The sequence below is a fragment of the Dendronephthya gigantea genome, unplaced genomic scaffold (genome assembly GCF_004324835.1).
Source record: "Dendronephthya gigantea isolate DGI-Jeju-01 unplaced genomic scaffold, DenGig_1.0 000009F, whole genome shotgun sequence".
Lineage (NCBI taxonomy): Eukaryota > Metazoa > Cnidaria > Anthozoa > Malacalcyonacea > Nephtheidae > Dendronephthya > Dendronephthya gigantea.
Window position 1 is genome coordinate 681,351 of NW_021163019.1, and position 27,558 is coordinate 708,908.

General features: G+C 36.4%; 2 protein-coding genes across 3 annotated transcripts in view; one reads left to right on the forward strand and one right to left on the reverse strand.

Moving 5' to 3' along the window:
* LOC114517509 (probable helicase senataxin) overlaps positions 1 to 21,479 on the forward strand; it is a 36,629-nt gene extending 15,150 nt beyond the window's left edge. The window contains exons 8-38 of one of the 2 annotated variants that reach the window (XM_028537267.1): positions 708 to 844; positions 924 to 1,084; positions 1,972 to 2,154; positions 2,817 to 2,959; positions 4,584 to 4,663; positions 5,381 to 5,476; positions 5,904 to 6,014; positions 6,151 to 6,213; positions 6,547 to 6,642; positions 7,506 to 7,649; positions 7,771 to 7,848; positions 7,962 to 8,129; positions 9,284 to 9,597; positions 10,387 to 10,530; positions 10,717 to 10,987; positions 12,841 to 13,076; positions 14,341 to 14,490; positions 14,773 to 14,956; positions 15,445 to 15,686; positions 15,798 to 16,003; positions 16,398 to 16,434; positions 16,574 to 16,681; positions 16,879 to 16,957; positions 17,680 to 17,803; positions 18,246 to 18,335; positions 18,535 to 18,675; positions 19,017 to 19,059; positions 19,284 to 19,351; positions 20,299 to 20,386; positions 20,513 to 20,630; positions 20,940 to 21,479. In XM_028537267.1, the coding sequence (XP_028393068.1) occupies positions 708 to 844; positions 924 to 1,084; positions 1,972 to 2,154; positions 2,817 to 2,959; positions 4,584 to 4,663; positions 5,381 to 5,476; positions 5,904 to 6,014; positions 6,151 to 6,213; positions 6,547 to 6,642; positions 7,506 to 7,649; positions 7,771 to 7,848; positions 7,962 to 8,129; positions 9,284 to 9,597; positions 10,387 to 10,530; positions 10,717 to 10,987; positions 12,841 to 13,076; positions 14,341 to 14,490; positions 14,773 to 14,956; positions 15,445 to 15,686; positions 15,798 to 16,003; positions 16,398 to 16,434; positions 16,574 to 16,681; positions 16,879 to 16,957; positions 17,680 to 17,803; positions 18,246 to 18,335; positions 18,535 to 18,675; positions 19,017 to 19,059; positions 19,284 to 19,351; positions 20,299 to 20,386; positions 20,513 to 20,630; positions 20,940 to 21,364 (4,528 nt within the window). In that variant the 3' untranslated portion in view covers positions 21,365 to 21,479. The remainder of the gene's footprint in view (positions 1 to 707; positions 845 to 923; positions 1,085 to 1,971; positions 2,155 to 2,816; positions 2,960 to 4,583; positions 4,664 to 5,380; positions 5,477 to 5,903; positions 6,015 to 6,150; positions 6,214 to 6,546; positions 6,643 to 7,505; positions 7,650 to 7,770; positions 7,849 to 7,961; positions 8,130 to 9,283; positions 9,598 to 10,386; positions 10,531 to 10,716; positions 10,988 to 12,840; positions 13,077 to 14,340; positions 14,491 to 14,772; positions 14,957 to 15,444; positions 15,687 to 15,797; positions 16,004 to 16,397; positions 16,435 to 16,573; positions 16,682 to 16,878; positions 16,958 to 17,679; positions 17,804 to 18,245; positions 18,336 to 18,534; positions 18,676 to 19,016; positions 19,060 to 19,283; positions 19,352 to 20,298; positions 20,387 to 20,512; positions 20,631 to 20,939) is intronic. The other variant, XM_028537268.1, reaches the window with a different exon arrangement.
* Positions 21,480 to 21,539: 60 nt separating this feature from the next.
* LOC114517512 (neurexin-4-like) lies at positions 21,540 to 22,216 on the reverse strand. Its single transcript, XM_028537270.1, has one exon. It carries the CDS (start codon positions 22,199 to 22,201, stop codon positions 21,710 to 21,712), a length of 492 nt encoding a protein of 163 aa, XP_028393071.1. The 5' UTR covers positions 22,202 to 22,216; the 3' UTR covers positions 21,540 to 21,709.
* Positions 22,217 to 27,558: the final 5,342 nt, after the last annotated feature.

The window sequence follows — 27,558 nt, forward strand, 5'->3', positions numbered from 1 at the left end:
ACGTACATTTCTGTAAGTCAGTTTTAAGGGCTGTTTACATGAGCCCGGTTACCCGAGATTCAACGAAGCGTGAGATGATTTTGAGGTATTGAAATGAGCAGATAACATGATCCTGGCATTGATCCTGGCAGTCATATAATCACCACAACAATAGCATGTGCTTGTTTGGTGTCTTAAAGACTAATTTCAATACCTCAAAGTCCTCTCACGCTATGTTGAATCTCGGGTAACCGGGCTCATGCATGTAAACAGCCCCATAGTGTAGAAATCTCCTGGAGGGGTCCTGCAAACACGTTCTCTTAAATTGTTCAACTGGATTGCATCACAGCTTGGAGATAAAAAATCAGTTTAGATTCAATTACAATAAATTTTCACTTCTAACATCTTCTCGCTCACCGGAAACTACTTACATCCAACATGCATGTTAACAGTTTTTTTGTTTCCAGAAATTTTTCTTGGGTTATAAGTTTTTTTTTCAAATCCGTGATCAGGACTTTTTGTGATTTATGTAAAAAAATAGTAACTGCATGTGCAATCTTTTGTTTGGTCTTTTATACATTTTTGTTAACTTTTAATTTGTATATGCTATTTTGTAAAAAAACTTTACTTCTATATTTTGTAAAATAGATCTCGGGCCGGGCGAATGCCCAATGCACAACAACTCAAGTAATGCAACATCTTGTTTTGAAATATTCTTGTTATTCCAGGGTTACTGACCCAGAAGAATCATTCCAGGTTCTTATGTTAACTTGGCTTAAGCGCTTTTTGGAGTCTGTGGTTGTGTTTGGTGACGACGCGGAAAAAGCAGTTAAAGTGGTTTTCAAATACTTCGACTGTCTGAAAGGTAACGTTTGGATGTGATCAAATATGTGGGACGTGATCTTTTTGAACATTTAATCACTCTAATGTTTTTTTTCCTTCAGATGAACTTGAAATCCCCTCTGAAGGATACGATAATACAATGGTGACCATGATAAGTTGCTTGGAATTTCTTTTGAAGAATTCTTTGAAATCTTTCTTGAATATCTCTGCCAAGCGCTGGATTCCTGATGTCTTAGAAATCTTAAGCCTCGACTTAGATCAGGTAGGGATCGGTTCTTTCCTGTTCCTGAATTTTTCTGTTTATAGATATATTCCTAGGTTGATTTTAGCTATCAAATTCATTCACTACCACATTTGGATTAAGTCAATGGAATGATCGTGGGTCTTTCACCTCCGATCTTTTCAATAGACCTTTCTTATAATGACGTCAAACGCGGAAAGTCTGATGTTACACGAAATTTGATTGGCTCCACAAAACTATCGAGCCAATCAAACTTCATGTAGCATCAGACTTTCCGCGTTTGACGTCCTGATGAAAAAGGTCTATTGTGCGTGTTATTAAACACTGATACACTGGATAGGCGAATAGAATAGACCTTAAAGGTGCTTACGTCACACAGTTTTCAATCTATGTAAAATGAGGTTATTTATTCCTACATATTTCCCACATTGCATTGCAATTTATTGTTTGACAGTCCCGTGAGGTAAGCCCTTCTAAGGTCTATTATAACGTGCCTATTGTAAATATTGAATTTGAATGCTAATAGCCACATTTACTTCAGAAAGAATTTGCACTTACGGAAATGGGTAGTATATCGTTCAGAATTTTTTGTGTACTTGCTCTACCCATCGAAAAATCGCGACAATATAGAGTCTATAGCAACCACTGAAACGCGTTTTTTTTTCTAATGCGTGAGGTTTTTAGGTAACTACCCACGGTGTTTCAACTGTCAAACGAGGCCTTCTTTATACACACTACTACCGGTATACAACTACAGTACAGTATACGTTTTTAATAAAAGACCCAAGGTCTCTCAACTGTAACACCACTGAGGCATTTTTACACACCATTACCAGTATAAAAAAGACACAATTTTGCAAGGTTTACATTTTTGATTATTTTAAACCATAATTTGAATTTCCATGCAGCTGTCAGCGGGTCAGGAGCAGGCAATTTCGTTCTGTAAGCTGTTTTTACAGAGCGTGGACGAAATTCCTAAAAATGTCAGCCGCGATCTGATCGCGTGGCTTGAAGGGAAAAATGAAATAGACGAGGATTATGAACTACGAAACCTGGTCAAACTTGAAAACTTGCTGTTGTCACATTTTAAGGTATGGAAAACAATTTCCTAAGATTTAGAAAAAGTCTACCCCTTCTCACACTCACTGAGTGTGTCATGAGAATTTTGTTTTTCTCATCAATGAGAAAGTTATCTCGTAATCAAAGAAATTACTTAAGGGAAACACTGAACATCAAGTTCTTATTCGACTGAAAATACTGCGGCATGAAAACGTCATGAGAAGATTGAAATTTCACACTCAATTAAGTTTAAGTGTAAGTGAGCTTTTAGTATACAGGCGTATGCGTGTGAAAACCATGCATGCATGGGTATATTTAAGAAATTGCTATGGTGACAAAAAGGTATTCAAAGTTGATATTCAAGGTTGTGGCAAAGATCTGGCAAGTATACAAATCAGTCTTTTTTGATCACAGGAATATACCAATTGACATTATAGTGGTGGTATACCCCACTTGACTTTACTAATGAGAATCTTAAGCACAAAAATTAATTAGGCTTTAAATATTTATTATTTGAATATTTGCACCTCTCCTCCCACCCCCCCTCCCTGCGACCAGTTTCGGCCCTGGTTATGAAGAGGAATGGAAAGCATCATTTTTTAAATTGATCAACTGTATTAAACAAACTTTGGTTGGAAAATAAATTTTCAGTAGATGAATATATTTGTCAAATCTTTTTTGGGCTTTTTCACAGGATCTCCCTCCTGTCACCCGAACTTTTGTTCGAGAACGGCGAACGATTATGATGCCGAAGACTACCAACGTTCGTTCCGCCAACTCAATAAAAAGCGAAACAAAAAGTGTGTCAGTGACAATGGCACCACAAAATACGGCAAGGTATGTAAAGGGATAGATTCATCGAATCTACCATGCGGACGGGAAGAAAGGCTATCGTCATCCACACTCCGAATGCAATAAAAGTAATAGATGATGAGGTATTTTAGCTTATAATTTATTGCTTTTAATGCGTTCGACCTACAGAAATACAGAGTTGCAAAAAAGCTGCGGGTACGCGGGTACCACCCGGAGGAAGGTTTGCTTTGAATGAGGTTTGTGAGGAAGGTTAAAAGTTGAGCACTCTAATTGATCACATGCATGTACTAAAAAAACAAATATTTGTTTATGCTGGTTGCCACTTGACTCACTGACGTAACGTCATTTTGAGGAAGGTTTTCAAAACTTGAAATCCTACCGGAGGAAGGTTGAACTCTTTTTGCAACTCTGCAGAAATACTGTCCAGAAATAACCTAACCCTTCGTTGCGGTTAGGTTGGGAGTCGGTTGTAGGCGATCGATAGAAACCGCAGACGACCGCAGGGGAAAAAATACGATCGCGGTTGCCGTTCGCTTCCCAACGGAATGTTATGAATTGCTCAGAACGACAACACAATAATTATGTCGAAAACATCTTAAGATATGTATGTCAAGGTCAGTGAGACCGAGTTTCGACAGAGGTTCAACCTCGGAGACACCTCGGCTCGACCTTGTTCTGACTTCGGTTCAACCGCGATCAGACCGAGGTTTGACATAAGTTAACCGCAGTTTTTGTTAGGTTATTTCTGGTCAGTGCTGTACAGGGTGTATCAAAAAAAAGGTAATCCAACTTCAACACGCTATTGTACGTGAACTACTCAGTCTATGAACGAATTTTTTTCACATTCGGAAAGATCAGGCTTTTAACTATCGGATGACATGTTTTTTAATACCAAATGGTGAAAAAATGAGCAAATAGGAGGCTGATAAAAAGTGTTAGTCAAAATGCATATTTTCACCTTTGAGCCTAATTAAAGCAGTGCATAACAATAGAAAAAAACAATTAATCACAACATGTCACAGCTTGCACTAGTTTTATGCCGCATTGCTTAGAATGTTCTCCTAATGTGATTTATTCCTACTTAATATGAATATGCGGGTCGCTTATTCAAAAGCAAAATTCTTCATTTAAATCCCAAAGAGATTTCATTTTCAATGGTTTTAGTCCCAACTCTCAGAGGTGAAAATATGCGATTTTGACTAACACTTTTTAGCAGCCTCCTATTTGCTCATTTTTTCACCATTTGTTATCAAAAACATGTCATTCGATGGTTAAAAGCCTAACCTTTCGGAATGTGAAAAAAATTCGTTAATAGAATGAGTAATTCACGTACAATAGCGCACCAAAGTTGGATTACCTTTTTTTTGATACACCCTGTATAAGACCTGAGCTCGCTACTATTTTTCTAACATGGCACATTTCTGTATGAAACAAAACTGTAATTGATTTCCAATAGAACGCGTTTTCTTAACGGTTCAGTACCATCATAGTCAAGGTTATTTCACTTCCCTATATCAAAAATTGATGAAAGAGCAAGCAAAAATGCACCCATTTTGCATAGAAAGCTGTTTCGTAGCATTGTCATGCAGTGTGAATCGAAACCATTCTGAATTTGTGGCTTGACGATATCTCTTCCACGTTTGTAAAGGAAATCGCACAGTGCTGCTGTTACATCTCGTCTGATGGATGGCGAAGTGCGTTTGAAAAAGTTGGACATGGAGAAAACGAGTAAGGACTTTCGTATCATACTGCATATCATAATATGGTGTATAAGTGAGTTGGAGAGTTTGAAAGTCCGTCCAATAGTCTACATGGAGTTTGAAAAATTATTCTGTCCGGAACTTTAGCTTGCCTCCTAGCTTCTTGAAGATAAATTGGTTGTAAAACGAAAGTCGTTTTCTATTGTCTCGCGCCACCCGGAAAATATTTGTTCATCTCTCGTGTAGGATTTTTGCTTCTCGTATTTATTTAATCCATCGAGCAGTGCAATCTCCTATACTAGTCAGCATTTTAATATGCTGTAGAAATACCTGCAATTTTTTTATACACCACATGCATATTTATGGGGATAAAGCAATGATCTAGAAACATAAAATGGGACTTTTACCTTGATGTTTGTTTACTTGTATAGGGTCTTGGTAGGTTTTTTCACCCTGCTCTTAAGACCTGATCCAGAAACATAAAATAGGACTTCCTTTAATATGTAGATTCACTAATAGGTTCCTGCATGGTAGGCTATTTCGCCGTTCTCTTAAAACAGTGATATAGAAACATAAAATAGGACTTCCTTTAGTATGTATATAGATTTACTGATCGAAATTTGCATTGTGAACACGAGGGGCGTGCAGGCAAAAAGCTTACCAAGAACGCATCAGAACGAGTTTTTTTGGCGAATTTCATTGTCTCAATTGTACTTTTTAATCCAAATTGGTTATCGTAATCCAGGTGTCCGGACGAAGCAAGAACCCATCCACCTTCTATCGAATAATGCAAAAGATGATGAGTCTGTGAAACGTCTGAAAGAAAATTCGGATGACAAGGGTAAGATGAGAATTGTTACTTCTGTATTACAATATGCATTTTAAGTATTCGTTTGCAGACCAGGGCCAAGACCTAGCGCATCATGTAGAAAAATGTTTGCCTCTATTACACTACACTTATTATCCAAATTAAATTATCCAGATGTCCGCGAAATCCAAGTTCCGTGTTTCTACATGCAGTTATGGAAACACGCTTCCCGCGACCAATCAACACGCGCCTACTATATGTTATATTATAAATCTGTATATTTTCTGCCTTTATCTGCCTGCAGAATAGTACGTTTTTATACACCAAGTTGGTATCCATGCGTATTTCTGCGTACATTTTACCCATAAATGGTGTAAGTTAACGCCAAATCCGGTGTAAATCCGGTTTAAAGTAAAGACCTTAAAGACCTTATCGATACTCATACTGCTGCATCTAACAGGTGTCCCAATGAACCAAGATGTGATCGTTATATTGGATACTTCAAATGACAGTTCTTCTGATGACGATGAGCCCATTGGGAAAAAATTTTCAAAAAAAAAACTAGTCAAAGGTACGTCAAAAGATGAAGACCGAATTTCATAGCTTAATTTGATAATGTGAATTTTTTGTTTTGTTGAATACTTGTATGAGGATATCACTATATACGACATGGACATATTTGTTTTTATTCTTGTTTAATCGTTCAGGTGACATTCCTACCACCAGTATAAAGAAGAAATCACCTTTAGATACGAGTGATACCAAAATGGGTGAGTGTAGCAGGTTTTGAACTGCGTGGGTGGGTTGACGGTCGAGATGTATCGGATTGTAAAGAATTCGTTCATGTGAAAACAAAGTTTTCTTTTTCATCAGAGGTCATATTTCTGAAACATTAGACATTTTTGAAATTTTGTATGGTGAAATATAAGTTAAATAAACAATTTGTGGGAACTCCACGTATATTGGAGTATACTCCAAGGATTGCGCTAAAAAATGGTTCCCACAAATTGATTACAGGTATTTAATTGTAAAAATGATTGATCATCAGACGTATTGATGATGAGGTTTGTATTCGTTTATATTTCATCTGGATTAATTTGTAGACGTCCAAAATAGCGTAGAAACAATCTGGATTACATCGGATAGCTCAAGCGACGAAGAGCCTTCCGTTTGTTCACGAAAAAGGTTTGGTGACGAAGGTAAGACTCGATCGTCTTCGTTGGTAATAGTCGTTTAGATGAATGCCATTCAGTGATACAGGGTGGAACTTTGATAGAATTCCTATTCCATGTTACCATTAATTGAAATATCTCGCAATTTGCCGCACAATTTGTGAAAGTATTGATGTCCCGCGTGCTCTACGGTGTATGCAAATTGCAAGCATTTGGTAGATACAATGGAAAAATGAGAACAGCTTTTCTTTTGTGACACAATTGCAAACAAATCTACACATTAGCTGAGATATAACCCTCATTTCTTTCCTTTCCCTTTAAGACTGCTTTATACAAATTATATTTAAAGTTATCTTAATTTCGTTTTTTTCGATAATGACAGTGCTGAAAACTTTTATGCTTAGCCCAACCCAACTTCAACGAAATCTTTGAATTCAACTTTTCATCAACTTATATTTATAGCTAAACGCGTACTGTATTTCAAAAGTACTGTATTTCATTCATTCCGAAGTTGCGGCAATGGAGTGGTGATTTGATAAACAAAAGGCTTGGGATAAACAAAAGGTTTGTCCCCAAAACAGCCCCATGATGCATTGTCAATATCACTGTTTCCTGTCCTTTATTGCAATTTCGGAATGGCTAATGACAAAAATATTGTGTTATCGAATAGCATTGCTGTAATGCATTACTTCGAACAAAGCTGATAGAAAGTTGGAACGTTTCCAAAAAGTGGCGCGGTTATTGAGCTGTGAACGACTGCATGTGCTAAACTTTGGCAATATTCGTGTGTATACTTCTAATCAAGTACGATTCAAATGCTAGATGCTATTCATCCAGTAGACTGAATTAGAATGGAATCAGCTAGATAACTATGTAGTGATTTTTTGCAGCCAACTTGCCTACTGTATTTAAAAGAAAGTGTGTTGAGGAGAAAATGGACCAACCTGACTTTATTGAACATGAAGAATTGGGGTTGGAGGAACAGCAGCAAGGATGTGAAGAAACTGCTGTAAAGAATAGTTTTTGTGTTGAAGGTTCGACATCAACTCTTTTAAAACATCTTAAAATACCTAGAAATCCTGCATACTCATCAGTGTTACGCAGACTACTCTAGTAGGGATAGAAATATTGATGGGAAATTGATTGGTTTTTTAGCAGACGTCCATGCTGAATCTAAAGGAAATTTTGCGAAGACCGACACATTGATTTTCAATATCAGTGATACCGATATGGGTGAGTGTGGACAGCTGTTGGTCGGTTCTATCTGTAAAGGACTGTGTAAGAGGTATTTCTGGGAGGGGGAGAGTTTGCGCCATTAACTTCACACGCTAATGTATATTAACTAGATACCACGAATGCAGCTGTGATTGTCGAGAGCAAAGTTGACCTACTAGAATCACATCATCAGGAAGAATTAGTTGCTCGTGAACAGAAGGATGATGCAGAAAAAGTAACGAATAGTTTGAAAGTTGAAAGTTCGACATCAAATCTTGAGCCATCTTTAGAAGCCATGGGTAGGTCTAGTGGCGAAGTAGTTTTAGTTTTTGTTTACTATTTTAAAAAAAATGGTTCTTTAGTTATTACATTTGACTAGTTTGCATTGCCGAGTTTAAGAATGCACCTAATTTACGACGCGGATGTGACATAACAACAGCCGCTTGTGTTATGAACCTATTTTTAATTTGTTGTACATACGGTTTTGACTGTGCTTACCGAAAGAGGTTTCTAATTACTGTTACTGTATGATGTAATGCTTCACGTCAAAATTCAGGCATTCTGATAGGCTTTGCCTAAAAAATGTAAACAAACTTGCCGATTAGTTTAAAACGAAATTCGCTCTTGTTGTACACGTTTAAAATCATCATATTGATGCAAGTTATTCAAAACAGTTGTAAAAAAAGTTATGCTGCATCCTGTGAACAGCATGCTAAACAACATACTTGAACTTTGTCCATGCAACCATCAATAATACTGTAGCAACTTGTTTTAACAACATTGCATCAACATCCATGATTCACCAAGGCTCAACAACATTGTTCAACTGTTCATGGGGTGCAGCACAATTGATCACAACCTGGTGAATTTTTTTACCGTATATATGGGGGAGAATTTGGAATCTATAAATCTTATCTATATAAGAGACGTTTTCCACTAGACAGAATTTTGCGCGCGGAGCGAAATTTCTCGTTGTCTGAGCGTTTTTATGTGGAACCAGCTAGTGGGAAAAAACAAAGAAAAGTTCCTATTGGAAAATAGGCTTGAGTAAATTTATAAATGAAGTACCGCTGTAACAGTGCGGACGTGACTGTTTTTTGGAGTTCGACGACCAAGTCCGTCCCGACCCGAGAAGCCTGATTGGGGGGGGTGTATATTATTATATTCATGTGCAAATATGCGTAAAAGCAATCGGGTACAAAAGAAATCAGTCTGAATATTAACGTCATGAATATTAACGCACCTCCCCCCCCCCCAAAATTAAGCTTCTTGCGACGGCCCTGTCCACGACTATTTTTTCATAATCATTTGTAATTATGGTAAATGGCTCATATCCGCTGACGATAAAATATTTTTAAGTGGTTGAGGTGTATGTTTCGTGTTAAATTCTGAATGAATTGTGTTTATTTAATTATCTGGTTTGAAACATTTAATTTTACCTAACTTTTTTCAGATGCTACGAAAGAAACTAAAATGAACTCTTGGGAATCGCAAGAACCCGAAATATTAGTGACGAGTGTACTAAAGCGGAATGAGGACGGAAAGATGACTAATAGTAGTTTGCCTTCAAGTGCGGCGGTATCCTCAAACACTAAAAGTGTTGAAGTCACCACGGCAAGAAATGCTGCTGCAGCAGTTCGTCAAACGAAAGTTCCCCCAAACAAACCAGTCAATGCTCCTGTCGGCAATAAAGTCATCCCAATCCGCAAAAAGGCCCTGGAAACGAAACCCAGCAAATTGCTAACAGTGGAAGAGCTCTACTACGTGGTAATTGACTTTTTTTAAATTTGTCTAAAAAGTCGTTGAATTCTTAATAACATATCTGAGTTTAAGAAAATTGTGGCTACACGACGTGATACTGCGAAACTACAATGATGTAATAAATTTATATTAATTTAATTATGCAATTACCTAGCAGCTAATTTACTTATTTGATGTCACCCAGGGCCTTTTTTAGGGAGTCATTTTGTGAGACAGCGACCCCCTGCATAAAATACAAGCAGTGTAATATAAAACGTATGATGATGTATCCATGTTGCCAACATTGTTTTTTTTTGAATTTGCTAAAATGCTAACAGGGGGTGACACCCCCCTGTTTTCTTTCATACTTTGAACGCAAAAACAATATTGTCTGGATACATGCTTCTATGTTTTTCGGTAACATTGCTTGTATTTTAAGCAGGGCGGGGGGGTTAACGACTCTTAATAGGATTCCTTAAAAATGGCCCTGTGTCACCATGCGAAATTTGAATATTATCGGCAGCACATTATTAATGCAATACGCCCAATTACACTGATTAACGGACCGAAAGGTTTGCAGTATTAAATGCTTACGTACCTACAAGCTAATTCACTCACTGAAATATTATCCGACTATTAACTTCTCCTTTGTCTCTGTGTGGTTTTCCATTCTCATTGTTTGTTCTTTTTCCATTCCTCTTTTCCATTCCCACCTAGGCGTGTGTTTCTAAAGGCGGATAAAAATTCGGCAAACTGTTCTTTGCAATAAGTAATTTTTAAGTTTCTGTTAGTAATTTTCTCCTTCCTTATTTTCAGATTCTGAATTGGGATCCTTTTATGCTAATGAAACAATATAATCTGGAGATTGCGAATTGTGGGAAAGTGAAACCAACATTTGAGAGCACAGATGACTATTACAGCGTCTTTAAACCGCTTCTGTTCTTAGAGTGCTGGGCTCAGGTAATATTTGCTTGTGGCCCGTTCATTGCTGTTATTTTACGTGTGATTTTCGTCTTTTGATAGATATGAATGAGTGAATTAGTTACGGATGTTCAAATAGGAATTCGATGTAATTTTAATTATAACGTCCTTAAAAAAATATCGTATGTTAGAAAGCAAACCCACAAAGAATATTGTCTTTTCCAGGCTCTTCGTGAATGGCAACAAGCACGAAATCACAAGGAAGACATTATCGTTGTGAAATCTGTTAATGATTTTGTTGACCGTTTTCTGCTGGTGGTATGTCACCAACATGTCATCACCACAAATAAAGCTGACGACAAATTTTTCCGCGAAAATGATTTGGTCATGCTTAAATTAAAGGACGAAAACCGGAAACCTCTATTCGCTATCGTACAAAGCGCGAGGCCCTTGTGTAATTCCGGGCCGCCGAGGGGTGGAAACCCTCCTAAAAGCGGTAAGTTTTGAAGGATGTCGTCGGTAACTGTTGAAACCTGCTTCCTCAAGCGACACCATTTTTGATCATAGAAGCAGACGTTTCGGCTTTTATATATTGAACGAAAAAAGGGCTTGAAACAACCACTGAAACAACGAACTTCTTAATTAAGAAATATAGTTTTATTACCTTACGAAAATATTTTCTTGTTCTATCTCAGAAATAATTTCTTAATTTAATACGATTGAACGAAAAAAAGGGTTTGACATCACGAATTTCTTAATTAAGAAATATAGTTTTATACTAGAAATACATGCATGCAGCAACCCCTCGCCATTTCAAACGAAGCAAAATATTTCCTGAGCTAGCTAGACCTAACCTTCAATATTATGAAATGTCCTAAATGTATAGCCGATAGCTGATGTTTCAAATATTTCGGAAACAAACACAGTCGTAAAGGTGAGGTGAAATCACCCGTTTTCCTGCTGCTTTCCGTTGCGTTAGGTTATAGACTTTCACAGTTTAAGTGAGACTTTCACAGTTTAAGTGATACTTCATTATAGCTAAACCTTCAAAACATCAAAACAGCCAAAATAATATAAATAACCAAGCAGTGAACGTCGAATGTTGTTTTTCGATTATTAAATTCATGCAGTGATTGCAGTCGACTATATATAAACCTTTAAAGTGATATTTGTTATTAAAACTCCAAATTACACTTTTAAGGACTCTTTTAGAAGTTAAAACGATGATGTAAAGCCTTAAATAGTCGGTCATGTCTTCGCAAAACCGAGCAAAACGACATACTGTACCAAGGTCATGAAATGTATTCGTACAGCAAACACGAAATAAACCTCGAAATAAACAAAATAGACTCCTACCATTTCAAGGATTATAATCGAGTTGTTATTTTTCACCGCTAATTCCTCCAGTTCTGATAATATTTTAAACTCTTCCCAGTGTTTTATCTGTTATTTGATTCCACATTTCATATTTTGTTTTCGAAACATTTTTTTAAAAAATAGTTTGCAAAATGACAGTTAAATTGCTGACGTTTTTCACTGAAACACAAACGTTTCGTCTTAGCCAATCAGGAAGTTGCTGATTACCAGTCTACAATCGTTTGCATTTCGCGCATGCGCACAAGTACCGTGACCATTGAACGTCCATGACATTTGGGCAACTTTGGATTCCGCTATGTTCTCCCGGGTCCCGGGTGTAATTCCTAATCTCCGGGCGGAATTAGTACCCTCGCACGGTGCTCCGCACCGGCTCGGGGATTACCTTACGAAAATATTTTCTTGTTCTATCTCAGAAATAATTTCTTAATTTGATAAGATTGAACGAAAAAAGGGCTTAATGGCACACGAATTTCTTAATTAAGAAAGATAATTGAATTATCTTACGAAAATATTTTCTTGTTCGATCTAAGAAATAATTTCTTGATTTAAGAAAATATTTTCTAAAATACTAGACGTTTTATTTTATTATCATAAGGAATATGTTTTCTTTAAATGAGAATTTTTTTCACTCATTTTTTTTGTTAGACATAATGGCATTGCTATCGAAAGAGCATTGAAATCACTCATTAGAATTTGAATGTCCAAGCACTCTTTAGGACCAACGAGTATATAAATGTTTTACATTAGCATCTTTATGCCTTATAAGCAATGGCATTTGTTTATACAATGTACATGATGATAATTACTGACTTAATATTTTATAAGTTAATTGCATCAAATCCCTTCGGGCAAAAATTCGCGACCAGGTCATTCAAATTTTAACAATGAGTATAGATCGAAAGAAGCTTTTGAGCATTTTCGAGTCATTTGAAAATAAATAATAATTTAGTGATTTAAAAAATCTTTTTTCAGGTGTTGAGGACTTTGACGTGAGTATTACCCTCCGACTGATACCAAAGGAACGACCACTCATTGTTAATGAAAAAATACGCTGTGTGTTTGTGACCTCATTAATAACAACGTTACGTCAGTGGAATGGATTGATGTTTTTTCCGCGTAGTCTTTTGGCCAGAGATATTTTGCAGCCCAGAATAAACCATTGTTTTAACAGCAGTCTTCGAACAGAAAAGACTGATGCTGCTGAACAGGTATATGTTACTTCATACCGCATAAAAATGGTGGACTAATCAAATTTTAATGTCGTTGATTAAGTGCCAAAAATATACACAAAAATGTATATTGTCGTTGTCAACCATAGCTGCTTTAGTAATCTATTACAATAGTAATAGATCATGCAAAAAAAGCAGTCCAATCATCACAGCTGAAAAGAGCGTTAGTAAACGCAAAGATTGTTTTCGAAATGTTGTAAAATGCGAGAAAAAACTATATCCGTCCATAGTTTGCAAATTTATTTGTAAAAATTCAAATTTGCATACTTTTCAAGACTATATTTTCCACATTTTACAACATTTCGCAACCTTTGCATTTTTACCAATTTTGGTACGCTCTTTTTTTAGCTATGACGATTTGTTTGCATTTCTTTTCTTAGAACGAAAAGTCAGCCCATAATAAAGAAAACATTTCGGCTTGAAAGCCCTTGTTAAGAAAATTATTTTGAGCCATTTTAAAGACTAGATTAAACCTCGCATTTTGGTCGCGTCGAATGCATTTCAAACAATAGACTGATAATAAATGTTATCATTATCCATTTTGGAATGGACCCTTTTGATAATTACGTCACAACACTATTGCCTTAAATTTAGAACCACCATAAATGAGATGGCTATTTTCAAGTTTTACTCTCACAAGTTATGTCCAAAGATGCAAAACATCCTTCTTCAACACCTGCATGAAAAAGAGTTTTTCATTTATATATGGAAATAACGAATATGGAAATAAGCCATAACACGAGAACGAGGGTCGCGATCTTGGCTCCTGAGCCTCGTTCTTTATGTTATGGGTTATTTCAACATTTATTGATCAAAATGAAAAAAAAATTTTATGCACATGTTGAAGGAAGATATTTTGCATCATTGCAGGTGGCTTGTGAGAGTAAATGCATCCATATGCTTCAGTTCATTTCATCTAAAGTGGTTCTAAATTTAAAATGGTAATGCTGTGATTAATGTGAACGTAATTACCGAAAAGGTTTATTGCATTCGACGCGACCAAAATGTGACGTTGTAAAAACTGTAACTCATGCAGGTGAATGACTTAGCGGGATCAAATCAACAGCGGTATGACATTGAAACATCCTATACTGTATTTGTTACAAATGTATCCCTAGCTACATATGCGCCATTTACCTTGAATTTCGACTGATTGAAAGTAAGTTATTATTTCATAAGTCATATAATGAGTTGATTAGAAGTGTTTGGAATTTTAATGCTTTTATTTCATATATTTTCATAGGTTTACAATAAATCCCAAGCAGCTGCCATTAATGGCACGGTCGCAGCTCTTCGTTTACCCTACCCAATACCAAGAATTTCTTTCATCCAAGGGCCACCAGGGACGGGGAAATCCCACACTATTATCGGCTTGTTAAAATCATATTTAGAGGTGAATTATTGTTATATTTTAACAAGAAGGATTTAAATCCCAATTAATTTTTTCTTCTGTTGTATGTAAATTAAGAAAAAATCCAGATTATAGAGATCCATGCATTAACAACGTAAATATGCCCCTCTGTTTATGAACGCTGTGTCAGGTTACCTCATGATCAATAGTATAAATGGTTAAAATGGATAAAAAAAATTCTTTAAGAAAAAAAGAACGAAAGAAAAAGAAAAAAAAGAAAATTTTATTTTTTTGTTATATTATTCTCTCTAAACTAATGTATAGAATCAAGAAAAAGATATCAGAGCTGAAAAAGCAAATCGTTTACCTGGTTCAAAGAATCTTGTTCGTGTTGAAACATCGGGAAAGATATTGCTTTGTGCACCGTCTAATGCCGCTGTTTATGTCCTCGTTCGCCGAATGATTGCCGAAATAAAGTCCACAACAACCAATAATTTGACTGGAAGAAGTAAGTTCTATTTGAATTTTTTTTTTAAAGTTTCATGGTCAGATCCATTTAAAATTGAGACATCTTTCAAAGTATTTCACAGTTTCAAGTTTCATTTCATAATTATTTTAAAAAATATGGTTCTTGGTACTTTTACTTGGTACTTTATGAAAGGCAAGGACATTTAGCGCAAAACATAAAGTAACAAGACGCCCGATAGCCGGACTATGCAGACGGGATGCACTGCACTGAAACTGAGCTATATATTGATACACGGTGAATACGCGACTGTCCGCGCAGAAGACTAAGCCTGTGGCACAAAAAAAATAATAACAAGACGCCCGGTAGGCGTTAACTCGGGCTATGTAGCCGGTAAATACACTGCACTGAAACTGAATTGCCACGCCACTGGGAGTATACATGATCTAACTATATTACATGAAGTATACCCCAGCCCCAGTTGGAGTCCTTTTCATTTTTGTTTACTGATTGTTTTAAATTCATTTTAGAAAAGAATTGTGGCGATATACACCTAGTTTGTGTTGGTCGAGCATCCGTTCATCACCCTGAACTCGCCCCTTTTGCACTGGAAACTTTGACCAAGATTGAGGTTTCAAAACGTTCCAGTAATAATCACGAAAATGAGAGAATTGCTCATGGAAAAGTAGATTCACTTCGAGAGAAAATTGAGAGTTTAGGAAAGCACGTTTACCAGCTACGATTGGCTGGATTTCAACATGACAGTTACGAGGTTTGTTGTTACTGGACAGTAGTGGGGGTCTTTTTTAAATAGTATAGAAATAGTATATAATAGTAGGCCTAATAGTTCTTGCTGGTACATATTTTGATTTAAAATTTTTAGATTAAATCCCTAAATTATGAAATTGAAGGAATTGTGAAGGAAAAACAAATGCTAGAGAAGAAATATCTCACTATACGTAGAAAACGGCAAATGTTGAAAGACGAGGAACAAAAGATAAGAAAAGACATTCTAAAATCGGCGGATGTCATATGTTGTACATTGAGTGCTTCTGGTTCACCGTTGCTTCATAAACTGAAGACCTCGATGTAAGACAACTGTATACACGATGCCATTGGCTACATGTGTTAACCCCAGGCCCATGCCAGGAGCCAGTCGCATAACAGGGCCGTTAATTTTTATGTATAATTAGTACGTGACTGAATCCGTCAATCGTTAATTTTGTGGTTATGTAGTTTTTATACGACCGGTTCCAGGTCGTGATAGGAGCGCACTTCGCCTTCCCCTAGCCCAGAGTTGCTTGTTCTCGTTGACCTAGATTTTCTATCCCAAATCCATGTACACATTATAGAAAATCAAGCTCATGCACGGCTAGGGTTTATACTCGTAATTTTAACACGTCAGAGGAAACCTTTTCAGGTATGATTTTTTTGTCCATCTGTATTTTTCACAAAATTTCAAATAAGATTCCTTCATTTCTAGCGCCCATGTTCCATTTGGCTGCGTTATAGTGGATGAGGTAACAGTATAGTTAAACGAGCTGGTATTCACTTTAATTTGTGGTAGTCAATATTACATTGATCATATAAGAACACTCCCAATTGGATTGGAATTTTTTTGATGAATTTAAGAAATTTTGATGAAATTTTCCTTTTTAGGCGTGTCAGAGTTGTGAGCTTGATCTATTAATTCCTTTGCAATTTGGAAGCTCAAAGCTAGTTATGGTCGGTGACCCGGAACAGCTTCGGAGCACTGTGATATCTAAGGTTTGCATTGTAGTCAAGAATAAAAGTGCAAAATTCATCCCTTTTTTCATAAATTTGGTCAGTTACAGGAGCACAAATTGAACAGACGTTGTCTTGTCTCAATATTTCAAGACATGTTTGAAATTATTTTTCCACTAGATTAAAGAACAACGAGGACGAGCTAATAAATTGAGTGTCACTTGTTTAAATTTTAACAGAAAGCTCAAGAATTGATGTTGGGCCAATCGATGTACGAACGACTTTACAGAGTGTTTAAGAAAAGAGCTCACGACAGTGGTAAGGAAGATTTTCCCTGTATTGCGTTCTAATTTTTACGTCGAAACTTAATGTTTTAAAACACATTAACAGTTAAACCTTGATTCATATACACAAAAATAAGTTTATCTTTTTTATTTGCTGTTATTTATTTGAGTTAAATATTCAAATGAGTTTTAACGTTTTCCTTCCTGTACACGGTCGTGTGAAAGCTTCAGTATATATAGGAAACTTTTGCCATTATTGTGTCAATGAACTATATTGAATAGGTTGAGTAACATTTTTTTCAAGAATTCTTTGTCGTTGCAATAACCAACATGTCTTCATTCTGACGCATAAATTCGCTGATAGAATTCAATATTTTGGATTAGAACATTGTTTTAGTGTATCTAAAAAATAGGGATCAATTTCGCAACTCAAAAAAATAAATAAACGAAAAAAGCCACAAATGTGTACAGGAAAATTTGGAAAAATATTAATTTGCCACCTAACTTATATGTACAGTGGCGTAGCCAGCACGATAATTGGGGGGGGGCATATATTCGGAATGGGCATCCAGGATTAATAATTTCTTTTCAAGTCAATTGTCTTCACAGTCTGTTAACGTGAATATATGAATAAGGGCCCCTCCAATTATCGATGCTGGCTACGCCACTGTAAATTTGTATACATAAACAACAAAAAATTGCTTCGTATATAGTGTGGTATAGAGTTCATCGCAAAAACATTATTTTTTTATCAAGGACGTTCTCTTCATGCAACCAACGACAATCCAATACAGTTATTGGACTTACAATATCGCATGCATCCAGCGATTTCATTCTTCCCAGCGAAGTACGTCTACCAAGGCCGAGTTCAAGATGAAAGGTAAAAACTGTAAAAACATCGCAGAGAAAGAGGCTTTTTTTCTCTTATTGCTCGTTACCAGTATCTGTACACGTGCATGCTATACCTGCTCGTATTGTCTAATTTTCGCTAATGTTGCTTGCCAAGCTAACTAGCTTTTTTATGTCGGCAAAAAGTGAGCAGGTTTTTACGCATGCAGCGTTAAGATGAGATATTACAAAAACTGTAAGAAATACTAAGTGGCCTTTCAGTTTTACAGTCTTCACGATTTACAGCTATTCTCATCAATAACAACACGGTATATGAAAGGACATTTCAGGAGACCTATATATAAGCTTGTTATGGGCCAAACATTTAGAACATTAGCCTGAGCCATATGTATCATAGATGGCTAATATTTTTATGCCTAATATTTTTATGCCTGATATTTTTATAAAGTGAAATGTGTTTATTATGGATGTAGGTCACTCGCGACTCGAAAGTGTGTCAGTTCAATTAAACCTTACGCTTTGCTTAATGTGCGGAATGGCATCGAACAAAATTCACCTTGTGGGTATGTCTATAACTATACCTCCAGTTAAAACAACGCAGGTGCTAGCTTTTACCCATAACCATGCCTGTAAATTTCACTTCTAGATTATACTGCTGTGCCCTTTGTTCCATCTTTCTATTATTTGTACCTGTGAAAGGTCATCTTAACTTTTACAGATTTTAAAGTTTTAAAGTGAAACGTCGAATTCTTCCATTTATAGTTCCTTATGTAATCCAGTGGAGAGTGGTCTGGTCGTTGAAATATGTTCGATGTTGCAACGGGAAGTCAGTGAGAATCATTTTGGAATCATCACCCCGTATAGAGCGCAAGTCAACCTAATTCGAAATCGTCTTGCACAGAGGTAAATATTTCCAAAAAATACCTGGTCGTAACTGTTTTTACTTGCCCTTAGTGTTAATAACGCCCCTTAAACGTATTTTGTATTCATAATTCACTCCTCCAAACTTGGACCAACCCTCTAAATTATATACACATCAACCAGTTTTTAAAAAATGTATATTGTATAAAACAAATAAAGTCTGCATATCTACTGCAATTCCAGTATTCCCGTTTCATACGCTGTACTTTGCATGTGCTGAATATACTATTTTTAGTGAAGCATTCAACTTATTCCGTGTCTTTACCGTGTACGGCATGAGTAACCTCTGTAATCCACGTTAAAAATGTTCTTATGCTTTGCAGTGGATTAAAGAATGTTGAAGTTGATACAGTGGATGGTTTCCAGGTTGGAAGATACTTAGCAAATTTTCAAAAATTCTGAAAGTGTATAAGTATGAGACAGGACTTTTTAAAAAAGCGATTTCAATTTGCACTATATCTATAGTATGGAAATGGCAATTAGTATGAATATTATGAAATTCCATACTATTTCAAACTTGAATCCTTACTATTTCTATAATATGGATTTTGAAAGAAATTTCCAGTGATTAACTGTTGTATTGGCTTCAGGGTCGCGAGAAAGATTTTGTGATAATGTCATGTGTTCGTGCCGGCAAAGATCCGCACAGAGGTATTGGGTAAGTGGAAAACAATATTAACGGTAAGAATTTAAATTCCTTGATACATGGTTTTGTATCAAAATGTTTCTTTTTTATGGTTATGGGTTATTGATGTCGACAGCATACTCTATAATTTGCAGTATTCTGGAAACATAGACAATGAATACACCAACTTGATGTAAATACATCAATTTGATGTAAAAAAAATTATGCTTCGAATGCGTAAATTAACACTATAGGTGAGAAAGATGCCTCAGTGTATCCTCAAACGTGTTCTTTTACACCAGACGGTGTGATAATGTAGCTAGTTTGATCAAATCTGCTTAAATCTAGCTAAAAATGCGAATATGCATGTAACTAGTTATGCAAATATGTAAATAGTTACACGCACCGTCCGTAATACAAAAGTATACCAAATTTTGCCAAACTTCCCTGACAGATTCCGTACGTCGCAGCATTTGCAGCCAAATTTGGGAAATTCACTAATTTAGGCATGCCTTTTCTGAAAATTTCTTTTTTTAACAGACTAAACTCAAAACAAAACAAACTCAGCACGTGGGCTTTTTAAAATTTTCATCATGAGAGCAATATCTTCATAAAACGTGGAATTCGTACATTAAAACGGACGCTTCGTCCAAAGAAAGATATGCCTCTGTTTTCCTTTCTCTTTCGTTCCTTTATCTTTTATCCTTTACCGATTTTTCATTGTGTATCTCTTCACGATTCTTCTTACACTGTCTTGCGCTTTTAAGTAATCGCGCAGACGTTTACCAACGTTTGCCAACTGCATGGGCCAAGAAGGCACACCGTTAAAATGTTATCAGTTATGCGTTTCTCGCAACATGGCGCGCAAGCTGCATGGTCACTGAAATTACTCTTTAAACAATTACTCTGATTGATTGATGTGAAATGATGGAAATGATATAAAATTTTGGCCTAATCTCAGTTGTGGATGCTTGTTCTAGATTTCTTGCGGATCGAACGCGGCTGAATGTAGCGCTGACGCGCGCAAAATACTCATTGATTATATTACTTAATGTCAACTCTCTCGAGGTACAGTAATTTTGATTGTTTCAGTAACTCGTGTTTTGAATACTTTAGCGTATTTCCGATGGTAAAGTGAAAGTACAGTCCGCATTTAACAAACATATCCTTCCTTGTTTCCACTCATTGTATTAGACCAACACCGATTGGAGGGCTTGCATAGATGACGCGAGAAAACGAGGTGTTCTTTTCGACGTAATCTCAACTAAGGATCTTTCACGAGTTTTCGAGAAAAGCCAGGCAGTTGAAACAGGTAGATTAATTGTTATCAGGGACATGGAGGTGCATGAGAAAAGCATCAGCTTCGTATGCAAGCGCTATAAAGATAACTAAAAATAGGCACACTACAGGCTCTTACATAGATCTGTGACTAAGCTGAGCTGAGCTAGCGCACAGGGGGTTAGCCATTGATCTATATGTAACTGTAGTTTGCCTATTTTTACCATCTTGTGCGCCTGAGTATGTTTGTGAAGCGATCATGTTTTACGTGTGCGTTTTGTCGTTATTTTGGTCGATTTCATGACGTGCGCATCCGTTTTAATATTTAATACTGATTTTTCAGATCGCATTCCAAAATCCAAAGCTTCAAACTCAACTCTGCATTTAACGTCCGCTAAGGACAGTTTAATTTCAAAGACCAGCATATCCAACAGCAATGCGTTTACGGGTTGTATTAATCAAAATGCGAGATCCTCCATTTTAAGAAATACTACCACATCTGCAACAAATGCTGTGCTGTTCTCCCGTGTCAGTGCTAATTTCACAAAAACATCGACATCAAATACTTCGTCCCCCGATGTACCTTTGCAAAGGAAAGGCGAAACAAATGGACATAATTCAAGTTCTGACGAGTTCGATTTTGACGATCATGAGCCAGGAATTTGCAATAAGCTCACTGCGGGTGAAATGGATTCCGATGAAAAACGTGGAGAAAAAGCCAAGTGTGCGAGAAAAATAATAAAGCGTGGAGCAAACATTAAAGCCTGAAAATTTTTATATTTGCAGCAGCTGGCTCAACACGAGAGCGTGAAAAAAAATTTAAATTGAAGTTGTTGTGTTAAAGAAAATAAATTATATTTATTCCCTGGCATTCTCCACTTAACACAAATAGGTTATTTTCGTATTAAAATGGATGCTAAACTTGGTATATTTATCAGTTCTAGGTCACTGAAGATAATAATTCTTGTTTATAAGAAGAGTTACAATGAGTTGCGGGCAGACGAGCGGTAGTCGGGCAGGTTTCAACCTTTTACAGGTTGAATCAAATTATTATAGTTTTACTCTCTGTAAGACTGGTTGATTGAGGTAATTTCTTTTGTATATCTTTGTTCCTCATCCCCAACAACGTAATTTCCCCAGTGTGTGATAACCACGCTCATCAACACTGCGGCTTTTACCTGTATCCCCGAATCTCAGTTCAATAACAGGCAGTGTGTTGTTGTCTGTCAGGTATCCACTGTCTTCACGCCATGTGTCGTCATTGATGTCACAATTACATTTTTTTCCACCTGCACAGCTGTTGGTCATTCCACAGGCACATTTTCCACTGTCGACTGCCGCTCCACCCCAGTAATTCATATTTGTGCCTTGACGTGATACCCACCAACCAAAAGAACTTCGTAACAATCTGCTATGATAACATTCATACTTAATAAACTGCTCGCAATTCTTCGACTGTTCTATAATGGCAACAATCTGCTCCATTGGAATTTCATACTTGATCGTTCTCTTGTAAGAACCCTTGATGTCATGTTTGTCCACAAGTGTTCTTGATTCGCTGTCATGTCCAATCTCTGTCACACCAACACCATTCTTCGAAGTCATGTTACAAAATACTTGAACCGCGAAGTCGAATCCTTCAGGCTTTATCGAATACCTTCCGCTAACAGCTGAAGGATTCTTGGTTTTTAAAATAGTGCAAGATTTGTTGGTTTCCTTTGAAAAACCTGAAAATGACGTACTTAGTTACTAAACCAAAAGATCAGCATGTTTGTAAACAATTTTGACATTAGTAATTCGAAAATTAGGAATTCGACATTAAAAAATGTGTTCGGCTACGTCTTGAACAATCATGTAATTAACTCAAGGTTTCGTTTCATAATTTCTTATTGTTCTTTTCTGTTGGTGCAGCTGATTGTAATGGTTATTTGAATAAACTTTGCAGGCCTAGGCTTTCTGAATTTTTCCACACATATTTCGCGCATGATGTTTTCTCCGTTTCAATCGAAAAACGAGAATAGTCGGATTTTATACTGTCTAAATTTAACTATTTTTTTAAACTTCACCTGAAAAATCTCGTTTTCTTGTTGGTTCAAGCGAAAAAGAGATAATAAATGAGAATTAATTTAAAAGTCTGGCTATAAAATTATAGCCTCGTCTTATCTACCGTAGTATGCCTCCTACTTCTTTTTTTCAAACAGGTCTATTAACCTTGGAATATGAATATCATACCTGTGGTGATATTTTTAAATTTCTTTGGAGCGCTGCTGGCTGATTCTGGATTCGATGATATCTGTGAAAAAGTAAAACTTCGTCAACTCATCTTAAACCCCTCTTTTCGGAACTCTCTCGTCAAAAACACAACATTCTTCGATATCGGAGCCGTTTCGGAGCCGCGATATCGGAGCCGCGCAATAGATAAGCACCTCTGGGAATTGAAAATGGCTCTTAATCCTTCATTTAAAATGCTAAAAGTAATTTTAGCTGAACTATGGTGCAAACCCGAACAATATTAATATTCTTGCATATTTAAGTGTTGCGTTTTTTTTGAGACACCCTGTAATATGTTAATATACTAAATGTAAAGTAGTTCTTGTTGTTAGAAATATCGAATGAATTATAAACACTATAAGACCTGACGAGGAACAGTAGTTATAACGGTACATGCATGTCGTTATGAAGTTTATAATGACCAAAGTTCTGTCAAAGGCTGCTTACACTGCAAAACCCCAGTGCAAAGCTAGGCTTAGGTCAGGCCTACGCCGATAGGTGATAGTTCGTATAGTTTAAACCACGGACGCAGCCTATGAGGGGTTATTTTGACTGCGTTTAAGTTTTATCTTTAGACATGATATGAGTCTTTGTCCTAAAAGGTAAACATACACTTGTTCTAAATCATTATTGTATCAATCACCGACATGATCCGTAATTTGAAAAATAGCTTCAGCAGTAAACATTCTATTATACAACGCGACTTTTAATCAATCAATCTCCTAATCAATTGCATCTAAGTATGCTGCAATACTTTCCTATAACTCATACCTCGAGGAGTATATAGTACTTCAGAACTAAGAGTTATCCTACTAACACCCTTAGGGAATCTGGTCAGAATACTCATTTTGTTCTTGTCATTAATTTCTTCAAAATTATCTTCCTAATCTATGTCGCCTTATTGAATTATAAAAAAAACCTGTAAGGCCGTTTCATTATTTTTTTATTGAGATTGTTGAAAAGTTTTATATAGAAAACAAAGCTGCTCAATTCGGACAGTGTTTATGTTCATCATCTTTAATTTAAATTGTCTCATTTTCAATTCTATGCAGTCATTTAATTAATTTTGTAATTGATTTGATACATTTGAAAAATATCATTTATTATTACAGAAAATTAATAAAATAGTTTTACGAAACTATAGTTTTATAGGCAAAACCATCAACTATAACGGCTCTAAACATCGACCTCAGTCCCTAAAACAGCTTGCGTGCAAATTGTGAAAACAATAATTTCCACTGTAAATCGTGCAAATATAATACAGGCGTGCGGGCCTTTTCGTCTGATAAATATTCTTTTGAATTGTGAGAGTTCAACCGTTGCGGATTCCCTTCAACGGTCACAATTGAAAAGAAAATTGGGCGAAAATTTTGCCTATAGTAGAAAACCGGCTTAAGAGCTGCTTTCCACTGTCGCGTTTTTTACGCGCGGAAATTTTTAGATGCTTCCAAATTGTTATTATTTCACATATGGGTCAACAAATGCATACTAAAATATGCGGAAAACTAAGTTCTTTCGATTTCGTTTTTTTTAATATGACATATATAAAGATTTGGACCTTTATGTGCGTGTGGAAACACGAGCTTTAAATCGTAGTTTATGAGAAGAAATTGGACAAAAGTTCATCGAGTTATGGCCATCCTTCGCGGAGCAAGGTCTAGGTGCTGTAAAACAACAACGCAAAGTCAAAGATAAGACCAGCCTTGAGCTTGTAAAGCCTTACATTTTATGGTTTTCATATTCAAACTTTTTGCCATAATTTTATAGCACCGATCTCGCTCGAGTTGTGTTACCCCGAACTCAAAAGCTCCCTCGCGGCTGTCAGAAATTTGTTGTAAATAAGTTATGGCTTTACAGGGAGCCCGCTTTGACGGAATTGTTGAATGGTTTAAAATTTTCTTAGCACTTCCCCTCCGCTCATGGAATATTGGTAAAAAGGACGCTGTCTTCTTCCCGAGATACTTTCCGATTACTTACAAATCACCAGGAAATTTTCCGTAGTTAATTCTTACCTTTTTTATTATATAAAGATGTTTGAACTCAGGGTTATTCCTACTTCCGTCATCGTCAGATGTGTCTTGAATGGTTTTGTTGTTTAGCTCACATCGACCTTTACCGATTCCAGAGGTTTTGTAGTTAACCGACACACATGATCCATGGCCTACGCAATACCTGCTACATTCTACTTCAGTTTTGGCTTTCTTCGTGCCGATCACATGATTCGCCAAGTATTTACCATCTGCTTTTCGAAAAACGGCTTGGACAGTTACGCATTCGCCTTGCTGGAGTATTGAGATGAAAATTATTGCAAAAATGCCCACAAAGTCGGCCATTCTGAGACTAAAATGTCAGTCTTTGACGCCGGTCGAAATTTTTTTCACTATATAATTACGATTTTTCATTAGTGTATTTTTTCACACAATGCATGATTGCCTGGGAAGGTCACTAATATTGACTGCATGTATTGTTTTTGAAAAGGCGGGTAATTGTATAAACAAACCGTTGCGAGGTGTACGTTTTGTGCCTATACATGCATTTGTCGCTTGTATCTAGATCCTAGATAACCGTGATAATGTGCAAACAACCATGTTCAATCGTTCAAACAATTGTCTTGAATTGCAGCTCGTTTTCCAGTCTGGTTTACAGCATTTATTTATTCTACTTGTAGCAATTTTAATAACCGACATACATATATGCAAAATTATTTTAGGATTAGGAGACTGTTGTGAGTGTTTTGTTTAGAAACAAGACGCCGTTCTGGCGTTAACTCCGGCGCACGTGCCAGTCTTCAATATAGAGCTTCTGAACATAAACAATACAGTTCGCGTATTGTTTCGCATACATATTCGCATTTAGATGCCTTGCGAACCTAAATGTTCGATCGCAAAATTCAGAAGCACATCGCAGTATAGAAGTTCAATTGTTCAAAAATGTAAATAAACCGCATGATACATTCGCTTCGTCTTACACTTTGCCTTTGGAATTCGCGCTTATATATAGTTGTATTAAATCTTCGATCCTGTGCAAACTACGCGACGTGTCAACGCGCCCATACACGACCACATCATCTTGTTAAACGGCGAAATAGCAGCGATATTATTAAAATAGGACCGAGTCTACATGTATTAAATATATTCTTACCCCAATTCAATCTAAACTTAATCGAACAGCATAAAAAGAACGGTTTATTTGTTCCTCTTGGAGGAATTGCCATATCATGCGAGCGAAATCGAATCGCGCATTGGAAAATTAGCCAAAGCTGTGCACCACAACTCTTGGGAGATAAGACTGGGACGTAGATAAATACGATCACATACACTATTCAAATACTAGTATATTTCGCGCCATTACAGACTTGCGACGACGAAAAATAATAAAAAAAAAAAAAAAAAAAAAAAAAAACAAAAACAAAACAAAACCGGGGCGAATTTTCAACTCCGTCGCTGACGCCGGAGTAATAAACGCACGCGCTGACCATACAATTGCAATAAACGAGAAATTTCAATATTGCACGAGACCGCAGGTGAGTGCAATATTGAAATTTCGAGTTCATTGTATGGTCAGTGCGTGCGTTTATTTTTTGTAAACAAAACACGAACATAAAGTCTCTAACACTTTTAATATACAATCTGAGTTCATTGATTGCTGTATTGAAGATCCAAGCTTCGTTGCAGGCGGTCATTTTTGAATAAACCACGATTTTCATAGGTTATTGCGAATAAACCACGATTTTCATGATCTGTCGCCAGGCAACAAGAAACCACGTGATTGATTTTGACCAATCGCGTGAGTAGATTTAGGCTAATGCACGAAGATTGTATATTAAATTTTGTGCGAGATGATGTAGAAGAACAATTAGACTTTGCTCAATTAAGGTCACAGTCCTTTATTTCGTTGACGCAAAAATGAATAATTTTGGCTTATGGGACTAAATTTTAATCCGAAAGGGGGGTAACTAGAAACCTTTAGCAGGATTGAGGTTTGCCAAACCGCTAACAAACTCCGTGTTTTAACTCAATTTGGAAACATTTTGGCCAACTCGTACTACTAGTCCCAAATTGTACTGGCCATCGCGTCTAATTTTATAACTTGGAGGAAATTTTTAGGTTAAAAACATTTAGGGTGAAATTTCATATCGTAAGCAGATAGTTAATCAACTAGTCAATCAAAACACGATCAAACAGATAGCTATAATAATGAATATCCAAAATTATTACAGTAACTAAACTTTGGCAATTCGACGAAAACTTTTAGACCTAACTCACATCTTTAATTTTTGTGGTTAAAACTAAAACAGAATGACAACTTAAACGGTGTAGAATATACAATACGAATATATTTTTTCTCAATGAAAATTCTCAATCTTTGAAGATTGAATACAAAATTTATAGTACGACATGTGCATGCATGCTAATTCTATATTTTCAATAAGTTCAGTATAGCAAGTTTAGTAAGAAACAGGAATGAGAAAACAAATTTAGGAAGGAACACGCCTTCCCTCTTCAGGACAATTTTCATCCAACGATACGAGGCTGTTATCTGGACAGCACACCCTTTCAGCTGGTTTGTAGACCTTTTGTCCACAGCAATGAGTGCCAAATTTCATCTTTCTCGGTTTATCACAACAACAAACATGGGTGCCTGGATTATACGCCACTCCACCGCAAAATTGTCCTAAAAATGGATTTCAA

Excerpts from the sequence above, each read along its gene's own strand:
- LOC114517512 (XM_028537270.1), bottom strand. The coding sequence starts at position 22,201 with ATGACTTCGAAGAATGGTGTTGGTGTGACAGAGATTGGACATGACAGC.